The sequence below is a fragment of the Nelusetta ayraudi genome, unplaced genomic scaffold (genome assembly GCF_046127955.1).
Source record: "Nelusetta ayraudi isolate G7.1 ecotype Tasmania unplaced genomic scaffold, CSIRO-AGI_Nayr_v1 ptg000042l, whole genome shotgun sequence".
Classification (NCBI taxonomy): domain Eukaryota; kingdom Metazoa; phylum Chordata; class Actinopteri; order Tetraodontiformes; family Monacanthidae; genus Nelusetta; species Nelusetta ayraudi.
In genome coordinates this window covers 3,068,027-3,089,209 of record NW_027466092.1, presented here as the reverse complement: position 1 = coordinate 3,089,209, position 21,183 = coordinate 3,068,027, and the positions used below count along the sequence as shown (strand labels likewise).

General features: G+C 45.3%; 1 protein-coding gene across 5 annotated transcripts; it reads left to right on the top strand.

The window, feature by feature from the left end:
• Positions 1-146: 146 nt before the first annotated feature.
• Positions 147-19,976, top strand: mbtd1 (mbt domain containing 1). 5 transcript variants are annotated; one of them, XM_076033668.1, is made up of 18 exons: positions 313-362; positions 478-562; positions 1,583-1,787; positions 1,926-2,059; positions 2,149-2,263; positions 2,346-2,428; positions 2,518-2,635; positions 3,189-3,323; positions 3,403-3,491; positions 4,681-4,915; positions 7,158-7,213; positions 7,403-7,507; positions 7,613-7,760; positions 8,232-8,314; positions 9,677-9,911; positions 10,926-10,997; positions 12,355-12,510; positions 14,031-19,976. In XM_076033668.1, the coding sequence occupies exons 1-18, from the start codon at positions 328-330 to the stop codon at positions 14,147-14,149; spliced, it is 2,208 nt and encodes a 735-aa protein (XP_075889783.1). In that variant the 5' UTR covers positions 313-327; the 3' UTR covers positions 14,150-19,976. The 5 variants fall into 5 exon arrangements, with proteins under 5 accessions (XP_075889782.1, XP_075889783.1, XP_075889779.1 ...); XM_076033667.1 differs by lacking the exons at positions 313-362; positions 478-562 and adding an exon at positions 147-261; XM_076033664.1 differs by lacking the exon at positions 313-362 and having other exon boundaries at positions 10,891-10,997.
• The last annotated feature ends 1,207 nt before the right edge of the window (positions 19,977-21,183 follow it).

Below are 21,183 nucleotides of genomic sequence, written 5' to 3'. Positions count from 1 at the left end.
CCGACATTATTATTATTTTTACTGCAGCGTTAGCATGCATATATTTTATTTTTGGAACATCGAGATCAACAATTTTTTATTTTTGACTAGAATTTTAACTTTAATGTTGCCGCATACAAAAGGTTTAAAGGAAGGTTCATGCCCGTCGCGTTTATACTCGGAGCCACAAATGAAATCAGATCTGATGTCAGACGGTCTCACACCGTTGCGCTCTTCTCAACTACTGCTGCCGCTGCTGTTTTCACGGGAATGTCACGGAAGGTCTGTAATCCAAATGGCCATTCATTCATTTCCTTACAGTCCACTGTTTTGTTTCTGAGTGGGTCGATGACCTCCATTCGCCACTGGCCAATCACGCGAAAGTAGGTTACGCTCGCATATGCGCACAAGAGGCCGAGTAATTTGTTGATATCCTGCTTGGTAGTATTCATTTGGACTTTGATATATCAAAGCCAAAACTGTTCCCCCCCAACCTAGCGCTGGGGCTGTCTTTTGCATTTGTCAGCGCCGTCCGCTCGAACGTTTCCTATATGAAGGGCTGATGGAAGACGCAAGAGATTTGGTGAGTAAAGTTGGAAGGTTTTAGGGCCGTGAGCCTCCGTTTGCACAGGATTTGCTCGGGCTAGCGCTCCTCCTTTGTTGTTATCTGTTTATGGTAGCTAGCCAGTGGCTCAGCCCAGCGTTTATTAATAGAAAACACTCCAAACCCAGGGCTGGAATTAAAACAAGCACGATATTACTCGTATTGTGTGTACGCGCATACACATTTGCAACGAAAAACAAAAAGTTACGTTTCGGTGAATAAAAAAAAAACTGGAAAAACGGGTTTCCGCTAGCTAGAGGTTGCTATGGCTAGTTAGCATCTGTAGCTATTTCTGTCAGGCCGCCCCTTTTCTGTTGTGCAAAATCGCTCTGCCTTTCAATTTTATTTACATTGCACTGGGCCGAGCATTAATAGTGGCTGATTTATGGATTTTCATCTCTGTGTTTGCTAAACGAATGCAATTTACATTGCGTGCAGGGATGCCACCTGTGATGCTCGGAGCAGGAAGTAGGCAGGCTAGGATAAAAATAAACATTTTCGCTTACGTTTGACTTCTTGTGAACTCTCAGAAAACTACTCTTAGAAAATGGCTTATTGATAAGTCGCGAGGATTTACGGTAGTAGTTGTAATTAATTGTTGCAATTAAGTATTTCGAGTCAGCTTCATTGACAAAACCTAAATGCGGTGTACTTGGTGAATTCAAAATACCGCCTTTGATTACAAATAATATTTCACACCTCGCTAATGTTTTAAATAACGTCCATTCGCTTTAGAAAGATTTTTGACTCATATTTCGTAGTAATTTATGCTCATTTGCTATTTTTACCCGTCAACTAAGTTAATATATTTATTATTGTTTATTGTCTCCTGGGAGTGAAATGTATACGCCTGCACCATAGTAAGCGGTGATTGCTTCCATTTGAGCAGGCTGTCACGGCCATCATTTTGCAAGAAAGTTGTCCTTCACTGCATTGCGATGCTCCACACATTCACTCTTATCTACCCACCCCACCGCTTTCCCTCCCTTGACCGTAAAGGCTGAACGCACCCCACGTTCAGAGCGAAAGCGGAGAGACTCGTTCGGGATGTACGATGGCTATGAAAGCTGCAGTGAGGAGTCGACCAGCAGCTCCAGCTCAGAGGACAGCGATGATGAGGTGGTGCCCTCCATCCCCGCTAGCCTGCCCATCATCAAGAACAACGGCCAGGTCTACACCTACCCCGACGGCAAGGCCGGAATGGGTGAGCGTCTGAATGGGAACTTGCAACTTCCTCTTTCGTTGCCCTTCTCTTTTTTTTTTTTGCAATCCTGTCGGTGAAAGGAGTTCGCCAAGTGTACGCCTGACCGTGTCAAGATGTTGCCTCTCTTTTCCCCCACAGCGACGTGCGAGATGTGTGGAATGGTGGGCGTGCGGGATGCTTTTTACTCCAAAACGAAGCGCTTCTGCAGCGTGTCGTGTTCGAGGAGCTATTCCTCCAATTCCAAAAAGGCCAGCATCCTGGCGAGACTACAGGTGAGGGCTTCCTTTGCTGCCACTGTGATGTATTTCGCTCACTATGACCAGTTGGTTAATATTGACGAGATTTTCTGGTGCGTTTTCAGGGCAAACCACCAACGAAAAAAGCAAAAGTTCTGCAGAAACAGCCTCTAATGGCAAAGCTGGCTGCTTACGCCCAGTACCAAGCAAGTCAACAGAACCAGTCCAAATCAAAAGCTGGTATGCGTTCACACTGCAGTAATGTTGCTGACCTGCGTTCATTATAATACACTGGCTCAAACCTGTGACGCTTGCCTTGCAGTGGTCCCTGCAGAGAGCTTTGACTGGGGTCGGTACATCTGTAGCAATAACACAACTGGAGCGCCAGTGAGCTGTTTCAAGCATGTGAGTGGAAGTGTTGTTGACCTTGTTGCAGCGCCTGATTGGTCACTGTTCAGCGAAGTCACTTTGCCGCCTCCTCTGCGCGTTTTAAGGCCCCTATGGGGAAGTGCTGGGGAGACATCGACGAGGGAGTGAGGGTGGAAGTGGTCAACTCGGACACCAACCTCTCCACCAAAGTGTACTGGATAGCAGAAATCATTAAGCTAGCAGGTAAGGGGGCTGCAAGAAATGTCATTTCATGTCGATGTAGAAAAGCTTTGATTCTGTTGGGAATCATTTTTATTTTCAAGTGTCATCGCACATTTTAATGGTCAGAGTTCAGTTGCTGCTTACAGTGGACTTTACTGAATTTTTTTCTGGTAAATTCTTTATTTACTTTTATTTGTGAAGATTTTTTTCTCCTGCAAAAATCCTTCTCTACTTTGATTTCAAACCCTTTAAAAATAATAGTAATAATAATGATAATAATCGCAGGCCCATGAGCTAAACACACCTTTGACAGATGAACACGCCTCGCTTCCTGATGGATCGAGCGGAAACTAAAGACTAAAAAATAAATTACTCATCTATCCGTGAACAAAAAGATTAATCGAACATTCTTGATTTTGAATTCTTAGTTGTCAATCATCTTCTAGATTTATCTCGAGCTACTTCTATCTTCAGCTCCTGAGGAACACGGCCTGCTTGAGCCACACGGAGTGAAAAACAAAGTCATTTGGTTTGTGACCTTGGGGACACTGATCTGTTTCTTTCTGCCTGGCAGGGTTCAAGGCTCTCCTGAGGTATGAAGGCTTTGACAATGACACCAGCAAAGACTTCTGGTGCAATCTATGTATCCCAGAGGTGCACCCCGTCGGCTGGTGTGCTTCAAGCGGCAAACCCCTCGTACCTCCAAAAAGTAAGTGCGGCTGAATGGCAGTGTTGTGTCCGAGTGCCCGGGCCGTGATGCTGACCGTCTCCGTGCTTTGTCCTTGCAGGCATACAGCATAAGTACTCTAACTGGAAAGCTTTTCTTGTCAAGCGTCTCACTGGAGCTAAAACACTGCCGCCTGACTTTAGTACCAAGGTAGGACTGGAAAATAAACACTGGCAAACTTAAGCAGAAGGTGAAACTCTGATGTTTACGTGTGGTTTTTCACGTAAACGACACATTTTGCAGAATACTGATCAACTGAAACAGAATTAGTACACAGGAAATGCCTAGGATAAGTAGTCTAGTCTTTTGACTTCAATGCTGCACAAATTGCTGTCTTTCACAAAGATCTACATAGCATTAGGACACATGTAACTTATCATGCAACACAATGAAAGGTCACACTGCACATCCCTGAAGAGCAGCGCCACACCGTCGCCCAACACAGGAGTCCAATACATGTGCCCAAGAACAGCCTGCTCATAAAGGGCCTGTAGGGATGGGTCGCATGTCCTTCCCATGACCTTTGCACTCTGCACCAGATGAGAGAGTTTGGCTTTTGGCTTGCCATGCCACTGACTGTTATTGATTAAAATTCCTGTTAAATGGGAGAAAGGGGGGATAAGATTCCTGGGTGGGACGGGACCACCTGTGCATCACCTCACACTGAGCACTCTTGCAAAGCCATCATCTGCCCAGCAGAGCGATGGAAGATGCTGCCAAAGTCTGGTGAACTCTGTGTGTATGTAGCCAACATCATAACCAAAGTTTTTGGACACCTCACGCATTTGTGATTTACTGCACTGCGCCAAGAATCAGTCTTTAGTCTCCAAGTGCAGTTTATTTTGGTGCAGTCGCCAACATTTACCCACATGCTTCTGCACGTGCACTGGTCCGTCCTGCTCAGAACTGGCTGTTTCAGCAATATGACGTCACTTGCAACTCACCCAGAGTCCAAAAACTTTGAGAATTTAGTTTTATTATCTCGTTATGAACAACAAACAACATCATTTCCACTTGTTTGTGTGCCTCCGATGCAGCCAACCTCCCTGAAACACACACATAAAATCTCTAGCAAACACTTAACGACATTAATTGTGAGTGAGTAAAATTTTAATGGTGTTAATACTTTTTCCAATAATGTAGTGATGTGCAAAGCGCTTGTGTAATGAAGGCCATGTGTAACTCTTTAGTTTTAACAAGAATTCTTCAAGGCTCCATATTATGCTTGAAAATGGTTCAAACATTTGCACTCCTCTGTTAACGTGTGTCACTTGGATTGACCCATCCTCCTAAATCTTTGCCTTCTTTTCATTTTTTTTTTTTTATTTTTCAACCGCAGGTGCACGAGAACATGCAGTTTCCCTTCAAGAAGCTGATGCGGGTTGAGGTGGTGGATAAGAACTACCTGTGCCGGACACGGGTGGCGCTAGTGGAGGAGGTAATTGGCGGTCGCCTCAGGCTGGTCTATGAGGAGAGCGAGGACAGGACGGATGACTTCTGGTGCCACATGTTCAGCCCCCTCATCCACAACATAGGCTGGTCGCGCAGCATCGGACACCGCTTCAAACGATCGGGTGAGTCCACAAAAAAAAAAAAATAATAATAATAATCCATGAACGTTTTTTGTCTTCAGCATCTTAGAACGAATGTTGTTTTTTTTTGTAGAAGATAAGCATTTTATTCAGTTGGATGATTTGCGTTCAATCAGTGTTTGACCCCTTTAATTGCTGCTCTTATAGCTTCCGTCAAAAACATCCAGGTGGGTTTGCAGACATTAAACACAAGACAAATACAGACAACGTTATTCATTGGTTCAGTACAACCTGGAACATCAGATAGAAAAAAAAAGACTTCCTCATATTTTTGCATTCATCACATCTGGTAAAAGAACCGATAGGAAGTGTTTGAAAGACGGGAGGAAGAATCTGGTCGGCGACTGTGCGAACCCTCGGTCGCATATTTCAGACGGACCAATCAGATTGCAGCGCAACAATGCACGGCAGCCACATGTTGGCGGCAAGCGGCGAGCGCTGTGGCGTTTTCACTGAACTCTGGCCAAAGCCAGTTGGATCAAAGCGAAAGCACGTCTCCCACTGCGGGAAGTATTTTACGTTCACTCTAACTATAGAAGCAGCTCCACTTCTGAAGAAATGTCCGCTGTAGCAGCAGCGGCGGCAGCATCCAGGCTCAGTTCCTTTGCAGAAGGCCATTGTTTTGCCGCTGGCAGCCTCTGCCGGTCTTCTTCTGTGGTTTCTGTGAGCGGCTCGGGGCGGCCGCGTCTCGCTCTCGTGTCTTATCGTCTGCTCGCGCCTCATTGCAGCTGATTTGCTTTTGGAATCCGTGGAAAATGACAATTTCTTTAAGGGTTGCTGTCTCTCTGCAAGAGTGACTGAGCTTAACTTCACGGTGGGAATCGGGACTAATGCACAGGCCACGCGAGGGCTTGTAACTTGCTCCAGATGCTTGAAATACATGCGGGCTTGTTCTCAGAACAGACCAGGGAGGGGACATCGAGAGAGGAAATGCTATTCATGCTGCAGGATGCAGCTTGTTGACTTGCTTGCCGTTGGTTCGGTCTGTCGTCTAGCAGGTCACATGGCGGCAAAGTGAGATTTGCACAATTTGAACTGTGTTACAGTGCGCACTGGTAAGCAAAAAAAAAAAGAAGCAATGCTTAGGTTCCTGTACTGCAAAGCCAGTGGTGCAAGGTCAATGATCTTGAGTTGTAAAAGTTTTATTGAATTACACACACGCAAACATCAGTTTCAGCTTGCACTGTAAATAATAAAAGCATCCCTCAGAATGAGAGCGGGTGTGGAAGCTGCACAACGACGTGCTGGTGTCGGTTTTGTCTGTCGCAAGCAGCAGCAGCAGCAGTAGCAGCAGCAGTAGCAGCATGCAGGGCTGTAATCACACGGGATCACACTGTTGGTGAGCGCCGTTAACAGTATGAGATAACAGCCACGCACAAACACACACACATACACACACACACACACGTGGGGGAAGGGAGTCTTTCCTCTGGCAAGGGCTGCTTTCAGTTGAGTATTGCGAACCCTTCGCTCTTGTGCGTGAGGACGAATGATCACAGCTGTGTTTTCTCCTCTTTTCATATTCATGTAACAAGCTTCTCATTCTCCCCCTGTGTGTGCACTGCTTGGATTTCATTACAAGGAAAGCGCTTTGAGGTCAACGTTGGTTTTTAAAAGTCAAACATTTAAAAATAAATAAATAAATAAATAAAATTGAAAATGAGCACTTCTAGTCTCTCTTGGCTCTGCAACAAGTTGCCAATCAGTTAATTGCAATCTGACTGGGAGACCAAATGACTCGATGTCCATCCCTGTTTTCCCAAGACTCGCGTCTTCCTCGCGCCGGCAGTGACGTCACGGGGTAAATTGGCTTCTGCAGATTTGCCTCCTGTGGAACCTCTGTTCATGTACACATATAAATAAAGCATTTTAGCAGAGCTGTTCTCAAATTGATCTACCAGCCCTTTACAGCAGCTGCTCATCAACATAGGCTGAGCAACTCTCGGGAACTCTCAGGTTCCCGAGAGTTTACCCACGTCTGTGGATTTTACCCGTCTTCTCAGTTTTCGTGGAAACGCAGCTCGGCGCGTCGGTACTTCCTCCCACCGTGCAGCAGCTGTCAGGCAGACACAGGTGTGCGTGTCTGCCGCAGAGCCAGAGGGCAGAGATGAACCGTTTTGTTCCTTCGCTTCCTCCGGTCCCCCCCCCGTGGAGAGCTCTCTTGAACACATCGTCGAAGCGTTCTCACCTCAGTGACGCCGTTTTGAATCTGTTCACATTTCAGATGTTTCAAAGAAGATGGACGGTCTGGTCGATGCCCCTCCGCAATTATTCCAGAAGGTAAATCAGAAGAGAAACTTTCCCTCAGAACGGAGCTCACAGAGCTCGTGCACATGTCATTTCTGTCTGTGTAAGACTTGGACTTGCTGTTAACGTGCTCTTTATGCTGTTATTGTAAAAAGAAAGCAACTTTGCCGCAACTAATTCTCCCCTTCATGCTTTTGTCTTCCTCTGTGTGTGAACCACCAGGTGAGGGACGTGGACCAGAATGGGGATTGGTTTAAAGACGGCATGAAGTTAGAAGCCATCGACCCACTCAACCTCTCAGCTATATGTGTAGCCACTGTAAGAAAGGTGAGCGGCGACCAACTCCCGTCACTAAGCGGACCCCCCCGTCGAGCTTCTCCCGGCTAACTCCGCCCCCCTCTGCCGTCCCCGCCCCGCCCCCCTCGGCTGCAGGTGTTGGCAGACGGGTACCTCATGATCGGGATCGACGGCTCGGAGGCGGTCGACGGCTCAGACTGGTTCTGCTACCACAGCACCTCCCCTTCCATCTTCCCTGTTGGCTTCTGTGAAATCAACAACATTGAACTCACGCCCCCTAGAGGTAACATGCCTGCCTCTGCACTCTCTTGGGTTTTGAATGCAGCCCCCCCCCCGCGTCGTGTTTTCCCTCGGTTGTTGTCTAAAACCTGATTTTGTCCTGCAGTATCCGAGACAGTAAACAGTCATTTACTGATTTGGGAATTTGCAAAGCAGCTCTTTGACTAAGCTGGGAAAACTTTTTTATCCTGCTTTTTGATAAAAGCACTGTGCTGCACTTAGAAGAAACTACTCATCCCACCCTAGTGTCTTTGATACAATTTCACATTTGAGTGGAATGTGAAAATCTCAACTCATTAAAAGATTTCTTTTTAATGTAAACCTGGTGGGGTTTTTTGTTTTTTAAAATAGTAATGTGCAATTTTAAAATCTTCTATCAAAAGCCAGTTGTTCTGGCCAATACATTTGTCACACTCTGGCCAGAAGGAACAATGTGTTTGCTCTGCTCCTCACTAAACACGGGCTCTGCTTCCAGGGTACACTAAACTGCCATTTAAATGGTTCGACTACCTCAGAGAATCGGGTTCAATAGCTGCTCCTGTCAAGCTCTTCAACAAGGTTGGTGTCCGTCACTCTGCTCAATACTGTCTTCTGTTTATTCAGTTCTAAATCCCTGTTATGTCAGTGTTTACCAGCAGGGACGATCTGTAGCACACCCAATTTAACTTTGCCACATCTAAAAGTAACACCAGCGGTGTGAGTGTTGACGCTAACGTGTGAAACCGCAAGATGAGTTGCTGAAAAAGCTGATTGTAAATGAGTCTCTAGCCTGTGTGACAGTCTGTGTCCAGCTTTTATTTACCCCCTGCCTCCAACCACTTGGCGCTCGTTCTCTGTTTCGTTCTGACTCTTGTGCAAAGATACAGTGACGTGTTACAGTAACATGAGCTGAGAGAATATAGAGATTTCCCACAATGCATTCAGAATTTATGACTGTGCTGCCCAGATGTAAATGGGTAACTTCTTTTTTTTTTTTTTTATCTGACATCCATTGCATTGTCTCGGTTTATTGCCTTTCCACACAAGTTGCATCATAGTCAGCATGTTGGATCGCTGGTGAAAACTGCTCATATAAAACCATCCCAGACTGAGATGAGACAGAAAGTCACTGACTGGTCGCAGTGGATGTCTACCACTGCCTACCGAGCCAATGCATTTGTAGCACCGACCAAAATGCTCCCATACTATTGAATGTGGAGAAATGGATAAAAATCTTAGCATCGTGCCAAAGAGGTGTGTGTGGCTCCACTTCATTGAGGTGGATCAAAACAAAACAAAGGCAAAAACATTTGTGCCAAGGACTCTAACCAACCTCCAACCTCTAACTGGAGGAAATCAGCAGTCAAATGGAAAATGAAGCCTTTGTGCTTGTAATGTGTTTTAGTGTTGTTTAAATTGGGTTTTAAAACATATGATATAAAAAAAAAAAAAGGTTGTGGAACCGGCATCAAAACGAAGGTATCAAAATTTGCACTGTCAAAAAAAATTTGAATGATACCCAATGAGCCTAACATGACTCACAGTTCTAAGGGAGGGCCAGGGGTTAAATCAGAAACAGCATTGGACCAAAGATAACATGAACCACCATTCTATGATGTCAGAGCAGCCAGTAGGAGGTCAAACCCTCCATCTCAGCTCTGCTGCTTGAAAACAGACAACTCTGTTAAGTTGAGTGATTGTGTGAGTTTCTTTAGACTCGCCACCACAGACGAGGTTCGATCATGCGGCGGGGAAATAGGCGTCCGAGGAAGACTCTGTAGTCTCATTTTTGTCCGAGGCAGAGATGAACCGTTTTGTTCCTTCGCTTCCTCCAGTCGTCCCCCCCCCCCCGTGGAGAGCTCTCTTGAACGCATCGTCGAAGCGTTCTCACCTCAGTGACGCCGTTTTGAATCTGTTCCACCCCCCCCCCCCACGGTGCAGGAGGTTCCCAATCACGGTTTCCGGCAAGGCATGAAGCTGGAGGCGGTGGACCTGATGGAGCCGCGGCTGGTGTGCGTTGCCACGGTGACGAGGATCGTGCACCGGCTGCTGAGGATCCACTTCGACGGCTGGGAGGACGAGTACGACCAGTGGGTGGACTGCGAGTCGCCGGACCTCTACCCCGTCGGCTGGTGCCAGCTGACGGGCTACCAGCTGCAGCCGCCGGCCGCGCAGAGTAAGAGGGCGCCGCGTTGGTGTCTTTAATTTAATTCTAATTTAAATTCTGGAATATTTAGCCCTCTGTATACAGCCTGCTGCAAAAAAAAAAATGTAATAAATAAATGAGCGCTAGCTTCCTGTCCAAACTGATGCTGACGCTAACCCACGTTCAGACTGCCACCAAGCAAAATCCACATTTTTGCCCATCCAGATTGAAACCGGATGGCTGTTTTGTAGTCTGAACAGTCACAAACCACATGAAGTCTGATTTTTGCAGAACGGTTTGAAACCACCTTCAAGCGGTAGTTGGTAAAAATCGCATTTGGACAGACGCGTCTCAGTCTCAAGCTCCAGCGCATGTACTGCTACAAGTGAGGCGCTCGCAATTATGACGTCACACGCTACACGCGCTAGACGGTGCCTCCGCTCCGACGTCGTTGCCACAGCAACCTGTCAGAGGGGTCAATAATGTGGCCCAGACTGAACAGAGCCAGATCCCCTTTTGGACACTAGCTTAAAACAGTGTGGACAGTCAGCCCTAAAAATTGAAATCGGGTTTGAATCAGATTTGCCTGCAGTCTGAACGCAGCCTTTGTTGCACAGGCCTCCTTTTTTTTGGAGGGGGATGAAAGGAAAAATTGGTTGGAGTTGTTGTCAGCAACACGGGAGAGGGATCACTGCCCTTTGTGACATCACAAAGGGGATACTTTCCAGAAAGGAGTGTATGGGCAGGCCTTTCTTCAAAAGACAGAGCAAAACTAAAGAAGCCTTTACTTTCCTGCCTCACTTCTGTGTAGGTCAGGAACAGGTGTGATGCTCGTATCGAATTGGTCAAGTACATTTAGCCCAGTTAAAGACAGTTTTTTTTCCCCAGCAAGCAGAACCAGCAGATTACATGTTACTTACATCAAATTAAATTGACAGTTTGTTTTTGACATCACCGATGTTGCGCAACCTGTAAGACACTCAACCAACATTTGCTTTTTGTTTCTTAGCGCTCACCTCATCTCATCGCTTTGCCTTCTTTCAGGCAACAGGGAAATGCCTCAGTCTGTACCCAAGCAGAAGAAAAAAGCCCAGCAGTACAAAGGACAGAAGAAAAGTGAGTGATCAGTCTCACCAGACTGTCTGTCGTTTTTCATTTCTTCGCTTCTCTCTCCCCCGCTTGCCTTCCTCCTCTTGACTGTCGCTGGATCAATCACGGTGGAAACGCTTGCTCACCTGTCTGGTGCGTCCGGGATATTTGACACCTTCCCCCCCTGGCGTCACTCACAGGAAGTCATTCCCGGCCCTTCTTTGAGTAAGACAGCCTCTGATCAACACTGTCGGCTCCCTCTGGTGGTCGCGGTGGCACGTTTGAGATCTGGCGGTGGTCTTTGGACAGTAGTGCAGGTGTTTGAGGGGGAAGCCTGGTGTCGTGTCCCAACGTGGGGCTACAGGCTCAGAACGAGCAGATCCAAACACTGCATTGACACATGTTTTCTGTGTGGACGTCTGTGACTGCCAGCGGAGCACAGCTGCTGTTGAAAGTTGTAATCGGGCTACTTACAGTTGAGGAAAGTTGAGTTTTTGGACACCTTAAAATTTATCATGAAATGCTTGTGGTTCAAAATGTGTTTTTGCGCCAGATGGACACAAACACAATTTTTTTTTTTATTGTTTATTGTTGACAAGACAAAAATCAGCAAAAATGTGGAACATTATTATCTTGGTGAAACATCACGTTTTGGCTCAGAAGGGAGGATGCGGTTGTGGGCGACTGGACTTATGAAGCACAGATGTATCATCAGGTGTCCAAAAACCTTCTTCCACTACTGTAATCCACTGACTCTCTCTCTGTAGAGTCAGTACTCATCCAAACATTGAATCACAACTTGGGCAGAATTTTCACTAGTTTTCTTCTTTGAACACTTAATTGGAGCTGGAGGACTAAACAATTGTTGATCTTGCATGCAGAAAAAGTTCAGGTCGTTTGTCTTCAGTAGTTGACACGACTTATACAACTTATTAAAAGCCAACATATTTTTTTTTTGTTCGCCTTCAGCACGACAATTTGCCACATCTCACAGTAATGATTTGAAATATTGAGTGTCAATGTGGTCGGTGTGTGCACGCTGACGCCCACAGACTTCCACACGAGATCCCTGCAGCCTTGATTTCTGTCTCTAATAGTCCATCTGCTCTCTATGGGCTGGCAGTCTGATTGCAGCTTACCAGGGGCTTATTCAAATGGGCAAATCACATAGAAGAAATTCACCTGAATCTCTCACCTTTTTTGAAAAAAAAAAAATATATATATATATATATATATATATATATATATATATATATATATTTTCCCTTAAAATTTTCCTCCCTGATGTCTAATCGTAAGCGTCCGCAAAGCAAATTCCCGTCAGCTGAAGTGCCCGTGTGCAACGAGCCCCTGGTCGCTCACCCGAGTCTGGCTTGGTGTTTAGAGAGGAAGATTCCGGTTGGTCGACGGCCCTTCAGTCAGGCAGGCAGGAAGAGGAGCGGCTTCTCGGGGTACCACGAGCAGAGCCCGCCCCCCTACCCTCCCCAGGGGCCCAATCGGCCCCGACCTCGAACCCACCTCCACCAATCGCACCAATCAGGTAACGTCACACTAATGACAGAAAAAACGAGCAAAAGAAAAAAAAAAAAAAAAAAAATCCAGCATGGCAGCGAGCCGTGTGAGGCTGTTTGAGCAGGAGCTGGTGCTCGGGGGAGGGGCTGACGCTGCATGTCCCACTGCAAATCAACCCTGACGTCTGCGTGTGTTCATTGTGGTCGTTTCCTCAACCCCATGCAGCTGGAGAGGATGAGTTTCGCCCAATTAAAGACGCACATATATGCATGTTTGTTTCAAAGTAGGTGTGAACGTCGACGGCTGCATTTTTACACTGCAGTGCTCCATGTGTGATTCCGGTATGCTGCCAAATATAGCGGTTGTTTTTGGACTGCTTGCTTACGCCCATGTTTTCCATCTGCATTCATAGCAACTGCAAAAAAAACCTGCGCGTCTGAATCGGAAAAGGAAATATGAACATCGAGTAGAGAACCAAGGCCACGTTTAGACTGCCGGCCAAAATCCAAATTTGATCCCATCCAGATTGAAACCAGATGGCTCTTATGTAGTCTGAACAGTCACAAATCACATGAAATCTGATTTATGCTAAACGTATTGAAAAGTCTCATTTGGTCAGATGCGTCTCAGTGTGAACAGCTCCAAACACACCGATGGGTTCTGACCGTCGCTAAGAGCCAATGCACCACCAGAGGGCGCCATTCCAGGTGCGGGAGTTGTAACGTAATGGAGCAGACAGAAGAAGTAGAAAACGGCAGTGCCTGGACAAGAGGAGGAAACTCATTGGCTCATCAGTTCTGTGTGGAGATACTGTAGCTCCACTCAAGCCAAGCTCCAGGGCCATGCATCGCAAAGTGTTTCTGTCGCAGTGATATGACGTCCGCTCCGACGTCGTTGCTGCAGCGACCCGTCGGATGGGTCAATAATGTGGCCCAGTCTGAACAGAGCCAGATCCCATTTGGACACTTGCTGAAAGCAGTGTGGACAGTCGGCCCTAAAAATCGGATTTCAGAAGGAATCTGATTGGAATCAGATTCGCCTGCAGTCTGAACGCAGCCAAAATGACAATCAAAGCTATGAGGGGAAAATGGGTGAGAGAATATTGTGGCATTTCTCCAGTTTACTCCAGTTTAGGTTGAGAGTTGAGTGGACTGATGGACCGACCAAATCAAGTGTGGTTCATATGGAGCCGACTGGTGAGAAGTTAAAATGAAGCCAGGTCATGTGACACTGACACGGCATCGCTGTGATCCTCATGAGATGCTGAAAAGGCCTTGAGAAGAATAGACAAGAGTGACACTGGTCACATTTCAAAGGATATTTCACCCAGAATTGGATTTTCAGCAATGTGTTTTTCAACGTTTCCGTCTTTCATCTGGCCCTGACAATCTTAAACCTGGTTTCTTATGCTCTAAACTGCTTACACATTGATGTTCCAGATCCGCTATTTAGTTGTTTTTTTTTTTTGTGAAGATTGCAGCATCCTCAAAACCAAGTGGCTCATGTCTGGCGTGTCTCTGTCCCCCCCCTCCCATCTCCAATGTCCAGAGTCTCTCATGCGGATGAAAGAGGAGACGGCCGAGGTGGACGAGTTCACCTTCTCGCAGGGCACCTCCGACCAGGAGAGCAACGGCTCAGGCAGCTACTACATCAAACAGGAGCCCTGAGGTGTGGGGCGAGCGGCGGACCCTCATTGGAGTGTGGAGGGGAGTTTGCGGCAAGGATCAGGATGTGAGAGTTGGAACTCGCTGGCTTGGAAGACATTTGACCAACGTTGGGGCCTTCGCGTGGAGATACCGCTGAGGAGGAGGGGGAGGAAGAGGAGGAGGAGGAGGAGGAGGAAGGTTCACTTGGGTTCTTCTGGGAAACCCCTGAAGGGAACAAGTATCCTTGTAGCCGTGTGTGCACACAATCACTCACAGGAACCTTTCTAACGACGGACGGACGGGGCTGGCGAGCGCCCTGGGTCTAGCCAGGGTCTCACACACACACACACACACACACACACACGCACACGTTTTTTGGGCATTCCTTCCCGCCGGCGCCCGTCCCCTCTCTCCTCCTGTCTGAACCCCCAGACTGACCTGGAGAGTCCGACACAAACAAACCTGTTCTCTCTCTCCTTTTCTCTTCTCTTCTCTTCTCTTCTCTTCTCTTCTCTTCTCTTCTCTCTCTACATTAACGAGGGTCCTGGAGGCGGGACGTCAACCCCACCCTCGCCCGCCCCTGCCACAACTCTGGACCACGCACAGAGACCTGCGGAAACTGTGAACATCATCCATTGAGCCGGGTCTTAAGTTTTGTTTGTTAGGTTTTCTTTTTTGTTTGTTTGTTGTTTATTTTAGTTTTTCAGGTCAGAGCGTCGTCCACTGAAGGGCCTGAGAAGAGTAGAGACGCTGGCAGCCAGAGAGACACAGTCGTTTATACATATATATATAAATATATATATCATTTTTTTTTCTAAATGATATTGCCAGGTGGACTTTTTTGTTGTTGTTAATAGTACTTGAAGTTTAAATTTTTTTTGCTTTGATTTTCTAATAATTTGGTGTTTTGTTTGTTCTTTTCGTCTTCGTATTATCTATTTGGCTTTTACATTTTGGTGGCTGTGAAGACGGCGTCATTGTGCATATTTTTTTCCTCTCCCCCTTTTCATAAAAATGGCTATAGTCGTTATTCTGTGGAGACCTATTGAAATAGAACGTTGAGAAGTTTCTACCGCGGTGCCGCACAGGCGTCACCGACGACCATCTCGTTTTCTCCTCGTCTCTTTGCTGCGGCCGGTCGGTCGGTCAGTGGTCGGTCAGTGGTCGGTCGGCTCGTCGAGTCTCCACGGCTGCGTTGATTCAGAAGACACGGCGGCAAAGTCTCCGAGTGTCAGGGCCCACAGAAGATCGCTGCACGTTGGTGCAGAAACACTCTGAGCTTGGAAGGCCTCGTGTGATGCAGCATGAAGTGAGCTCCCCAGTGAACTCTCTTGCTTTTTACAACGTGTGCGCTCAGACAACAGGCTCTGGAAATCAGCCAAAGCTGAAACTGCCTTATCCAAACATGGAAATTCCCAAAAAGCAGGAATGTAGAACTGAGCGTGGTTTTTTTGTTGTTTTTTTGGCTGATGCCTCCAAACAGAGGGCTAAGTAAGGTTTTTTTTTTTTTTTTTTTTTTTTTTTTTTTTTTTTTAGATGCACCGATATCACTTTTTTTTTTACCATGTTAGGGCGCGTCCCTTAGTACTCACAGATACTAAGTACTTATTTTTCCTCAGTTATTTGGGCAACATTCCTCAGCCTGTTTTCCTAGAACACAAGTTTCACTGTCTTACAAACACAAATTCAACAAAATGGTATAGGTGTCAAGGTAGCGGTGTGTGTGCTCAACCCCAGTATGGGTACAGACACTCGATACTGATATCGGTGCATTCCTACTGTTGTTTTCTAACTGATCTATAGGGTTTGGATGCTTCATCGTTGGAGGTTGCTCCCCTGCAGTTTGCTGTTCACAAACTCCCTGTAAATGGCCACTAGGTGGGGTCAGTAAGTGTCACGAGACAACTTTAGTCAAGAAGTGCAGTTTCAACCAGACACACCTCTGGTGGAAGCACCTCGCCGACACCTCTCTGCACCTTTCCCTAACACTGCGAAGTGCCCGCAGTTAAATTGTGCTTGTAAACGGCATAAGCCAGGATGAGCCCGAATCAAGGGAGCGCACGTCTAATGAGGAGACGGTCCAGCTCCGGGAGGGTTTCCCCACTAATGGGAACTCCCAGGATGCCGCTAACCGGATTAGTAACTGCCGGAAGGCGGGCTTGGCAGCTCGGACGAGCCGGGGAAGATCACGGCTCCGAGAATCATCCTGTCGGGGTGAGGCGGGGACTTTGTTCCGTTCCGTCGAACTGAAACAATGAAGCCGTGGAGACGAGAAAAAGGGGCCCCATTTTTTCTTTTTTCTTTTTTTCATTCAAAACCAACGTTTTAGAAGTCCCAACTACTCAATGAGTGACAGGAAATGGACTGGAGGCGCTCGGCAGGGTATGCGGTGCTGGAGAGAAACCTTACTGGTATGACAGGGTGCTGGCCGGCTCGTCTCTCTCCGTCAGCGGCCCTGCGCTGCGGGAGAGCAACGCGTCGACGTCGGCCTCGCTTCAGGGTCCCCTTTGTTTTCTGCCTGCCCTCCATCAGGAAGTCGGGGGTGCAGAGCCCTCAAGTCTTAGCTCACCCCAGTGTTCTGTCATACTCAATGCATTTTTTTTTCTCTCGCAAAATCATAAATTGTCTCCTGACAAAAACGTGCATTCCTATTTCTGGTTTGAAAAGGACTTCTATTTAAAAAATAGAATTCCACCTATCAGGAGCTCAGGCCCAACTCTTAAGTTTAATTTTGCGTTTTTTTTTTTTTTTTTTTTTTAAGGCCCAGCGTGGGAGATTTAGCACCACCCTATGGTGAGAAAATAGACTGCAAACACTGCCGACGTAAAGTCACTGTCCTCTCTTGTCCCATCTGACCAGCTGTGATTTCAGGCATCGAGTCATGAAGCCCTGAGCAGATCAACGTTCTGGAGCGCGACAGAAACAGTACGAGGTGGCCCAATATGGAAGCCACCTCACAAGTGGACCTGCTTTTTATGTAAATATAAATTCTAATAATTATTGGTGAACCAGATCACAGCGTTTATTTATTCTGAGCGACTTTCAAAACTAAATACAGACAGACGGATGTTGTGCTTCATGCCAGTAGCTCCCTTTGGTTGTCACGCACTGAGCCTTTAAATTCCAGCTTAAATCTTTTTTTTTCCTTCTATTTAACGCGAGAAAATTGATATACAATAGTTTTTTTTTCACAAAATGTGAAAGCATTTGAGTATGATCGAAACACTGAAAACGTGGCAAACTGAGAACAATTGACAAACCATACTCTCACTTTTTTTTTTTTTTTTTCAAGAGCATTAAACTGGTTTCAGGAACTATTTTGTCGGCCAAAAGCAAAAAGAAAGAAGATTGTGTGATATTTTATTAGGTTAATATGCAAAAAAAAAAAAAAAACAACAACAAAAAAAATCTGTGTGATTCTATTTGCTTAGGTTGTTCTCATGTCAGAGCCATATTTATGCAAGCTAGTTTATGATTCACCTGAGCCACAGAATAACAGGTCTGTTGTAAAAAAAAAAAAAAAAAGAATGATGGAAAACGAACAATGCACTGCTTTCCCAATAGTCTCCGAGAGCAGCATCCACACAAGACAACAGAATCTAAAGCTGGCGGAAAATACATAGATTCTACGATTATATACATATACATAAATATATGAAATAGATATATACATATTCTTTGTGACTATTATGGGATGGAGCCACAAATTCTGACCCGTCAGAAACCCGTGCGTGGTCTCGGAGCACAACGCCTCCTCCTCCTCCTCCTCCTCCTCGTCCTCCACCACCTCAGTAGAGCTAGATGTTTTTGCAGCTGTTTTATCTACTACCTCCTGATGCTAGCCAAGTTTAGCTAATACCATGTCGCAAAACTAGACTTACAGCAGTGTGTTTAGCATTATGCAAAGAGAATTTAGCAAAAAAAAAAAAAAATACAAAAGAAAAAATACAAACAAACACACAATGACCTAAAATGATCCACTTGAAGACAAATACCAAACATGGAAGAATCTATATATCGCAGCACATGAGGTAGTCTCAGAATTTGAACGATGCAATAACAGTAGATTCCGTATTATTTTGCTATAATAAGTGAGAAAACTTATGGCACCCTGGTGATCACTACACAAAGCAACAAATTAGCTTATTGAGATGATTTTTAACAAACTTGTATAACTGTGATTTTATGTGAATGGGAAAGGGGGGGGGGGCTTCATATTACAGAATACTCCAGAAAAAAATATGAAATGCAGAGCAGATTTCAACCTCTCAGTGACAGTTAAGAATCCATGACTTCTCTCTCTACCAGTAAGGTTCTTGATTCAATTCTCAGGAAGTTTGTGTTTCTTTTCATTCTTCTTTTTTTGTCTTCTTCTTCAGAATCAGCTGGCATTTGAAAAGCTTAAGGATCTCTTCATTCTGTGCATCTCTCTCTCTCTCTCTGGAAGCAAATAAATGCTGTTGTAATAAGAAGCGGCTGTGATCATGGTTGGAAGGACGATTGGAGGGCAGACGCGGAGCCTTAATATCAAGGTGGCTCTGAATTTGTAGCGCGGAAGGTCCCGTCTTGTGCGTGCTAAGTAACAAGAATCTGCCCCTGGCTTGGTTTAATCAGAACCGTCTATCCTTCATTTCCTCCCCAGAAATCAGCTCTTTGTGATGTCGCAAAGAGCTCTGATACCTCTACCAGCCCCAGCCAGCATCACTTTCAGCAGGAAGCTAAAAATCAAGCCTTTTTTTTCCTTAGGTAGGCTGTAAACACAGGGCTCTTTTTCTGGAGAGCGAGAGTCTATGATTAACAAAATACTGATATGAATTTTAAGACATTTTAAGAAACTCTTCAAATATGCAAAAAAAAAAACAACCTGTTTCACTTTTGTACAAGCAGAAATCACAAGTCTGTTGTTTCTTATTTTGCTCAACCTATGGACAAGTTGGTCTAAACGTGTATCTGTGTGTGCAATCAACCTTGTTTCTGTCTCAGAAAGGTGTTTTGAATGGACCAGAACTTGCGCACACACACAAGTGTTTTTGTTTCTCTCTCTGATGGCTCATTTAAATCCAATGCACAAAGAATTTGACAATGTAAACAATGGGTTGGAGATTTAAATGTTACTTTACACACAAAAAAAAAGACAGATGAAATTATTTTCTAATATTCTAACTTGTTCCAGTTGTTGTGGCCGGAAATGCTATTTCATGTCAAGTCCTTGGTTTTAGAGTGAATATGAGCATAACTACAGCAACACACAGTTATTCATGGAACTGTGGTGAATTCCACACGTAGGTTTTCACTTTGAGCTGAGGGTAATTTGCGTTCTGTACCTTTTTTTCTTTTTCTTTAAACAAACAGAGGTTTTTATCTCTCATGTGTCGAGAGTTCTTCGCCTGTTTCTCACGTTCACTTCTACATCATCAGAGCGACGCTGTTTTGGGACCGACTCGGTTTTTTTTTTTCCCGCTTCCGCTAACGCTTTCAGTTCCGGGAGGGGCGCGAGATTTTGGTGGCGCGCTAGTTCCCGTTTAATTTCACGTGGTTGTGATTTGGTTGGATACGACGCTCGGCCGAAAGGCTTGGGCGTCTGTGTCTGTCTCTGTCTCTCCCTCTCCCTCTCTCTCTCTTTCGGACAGAGGACACCTACATTGAGCAATAACCGATGGTGTCTCACAATCATCCGAACCACTCGCTCAGATCACCGAGTTGATCTTTCATGAAGAACGTGATTCTTCACGACCAAACTGCATTAATATCTTAGTACAAAAGACAAAATGAAGACTGTTCTATGGCTAAACTGCTGCTACCCTCCTCGAGATTTAAAACCTTGAAAAAAAAAAAAAAATTAATCAAATGCACAATCAACAATTTTAATTTCATTTTTTCTCTTCGGTTTGTCCACACTCCCTTGTAGATATTAAAATGTTCTCTCGTTTCACCTCGAACCCCCAAGAATTTTTAGTACCGGAGTGAGTCGAAGCACCGCCTGCCGGGCGAGGGGCCGCCGAGGTGGGGCAGTTGAGACGGGGGCGCTCGGCAGTTCGGGTGAAGCGATCCCGCGGAATGCATGTAGAAATGAACACGTTGTGCCGGTGTCGTGCTGAGTTTGTCTTCTTCTGTTGTAACGGTCCTTTTGCTCTTCGGTCAGTGTGTGTTTGTTCCTCTGCTTGGCGTGGGAAGACGTACGGACGGAAGCTCGTTTTGTGCCGAGTTAAGAAAAGTCAATACAGTGAATGTTAAAAGGTCCCATGTTACGAAGGTCGTTGAAATGAGAAAATTGTACCTTTTCACTTTTGTGCGCTTCACTCTTCAGAAAGTATTTGTTCGAAGAGTGTCTGCCCTTTGTGATGTCACGAAAGACACTCATGCCCCTCCATGGTTAATCAACACTCCCGGCATGGTATTGTTTTTTGTTTTGTTTTTTTCTTAGGAGGCAGTCAACAAAGGGCTAAATAGGCTGTCTAATTGGAGATATAGTGTTTTTTTGGCCGTTAATTGTTTATATGGGACCTTTTCTCATCGTAATTTTTTTCAGTCAGACTAATCAAATTTGACTAATTTTGACAAGTAAATGTCAATTTCAAATGTTAAAATCCTGTTTATGATTTATTTGTCTTTGAATTACATTTGTGACTGAAAAGTTCCTGTTTTTTTTTTTTTTTTTTAACACACCACGTTGTGTGGCTCTTTAAATCCAGTGTGATGCAGTAACTCCTGACTTTGCTAACTAAAGTTTTCGACTTTCATTTGACTTGGTATTATTTTTATTCTTCTTGGTGCTGATGGGCTTCTGTGGGGGTGGCTGGCTTGCAGCTGCAGGGTTCTCCCTGCAGCCCCGCTGATGATGAAGAGAAAGGCCTTGTTGGCTATTTGTTTCCTTTTCTCCTCTTCCCCTTGGACACTAACACGGGTCTTTTGTATGTAATAGCGCCCTTTCCCACCCCCGATTATATTAAACAATTATATTGTGGTGCTATATATATACATATACATAAATATATATATATATACATATATATATATATTTGATAAAAAAAAAAACAAAAAACACAACTACTAAA

What these genes read in the sequence shown, in the direction of transcription:
- mbtd1 (XM_076033668.1), top strand. Translation starts at nt 328, where the DNA reads ATGACCTCCATTCGCCACTGGCCAATCACGCGAAA. An exon ending in AGAAATCATTAAGCTAGCAG is followed by an intron (nt 2,636 to 3,188) that starts GTAAGGGGGCTG and finishes TCTGCCTGGCAG; the next exon opens with GGTTCAAGGCTCTCCTGAGG. An exon ending in GTGTAGCCACTGTAAGAAAG is followed by an intron (nt 7,508 to 7,612) that starts GTGAGCGGCGAC and finishes CCTCGGCTGCAG; the next exon opens with GTGTTGGCAGACGGGTACCT.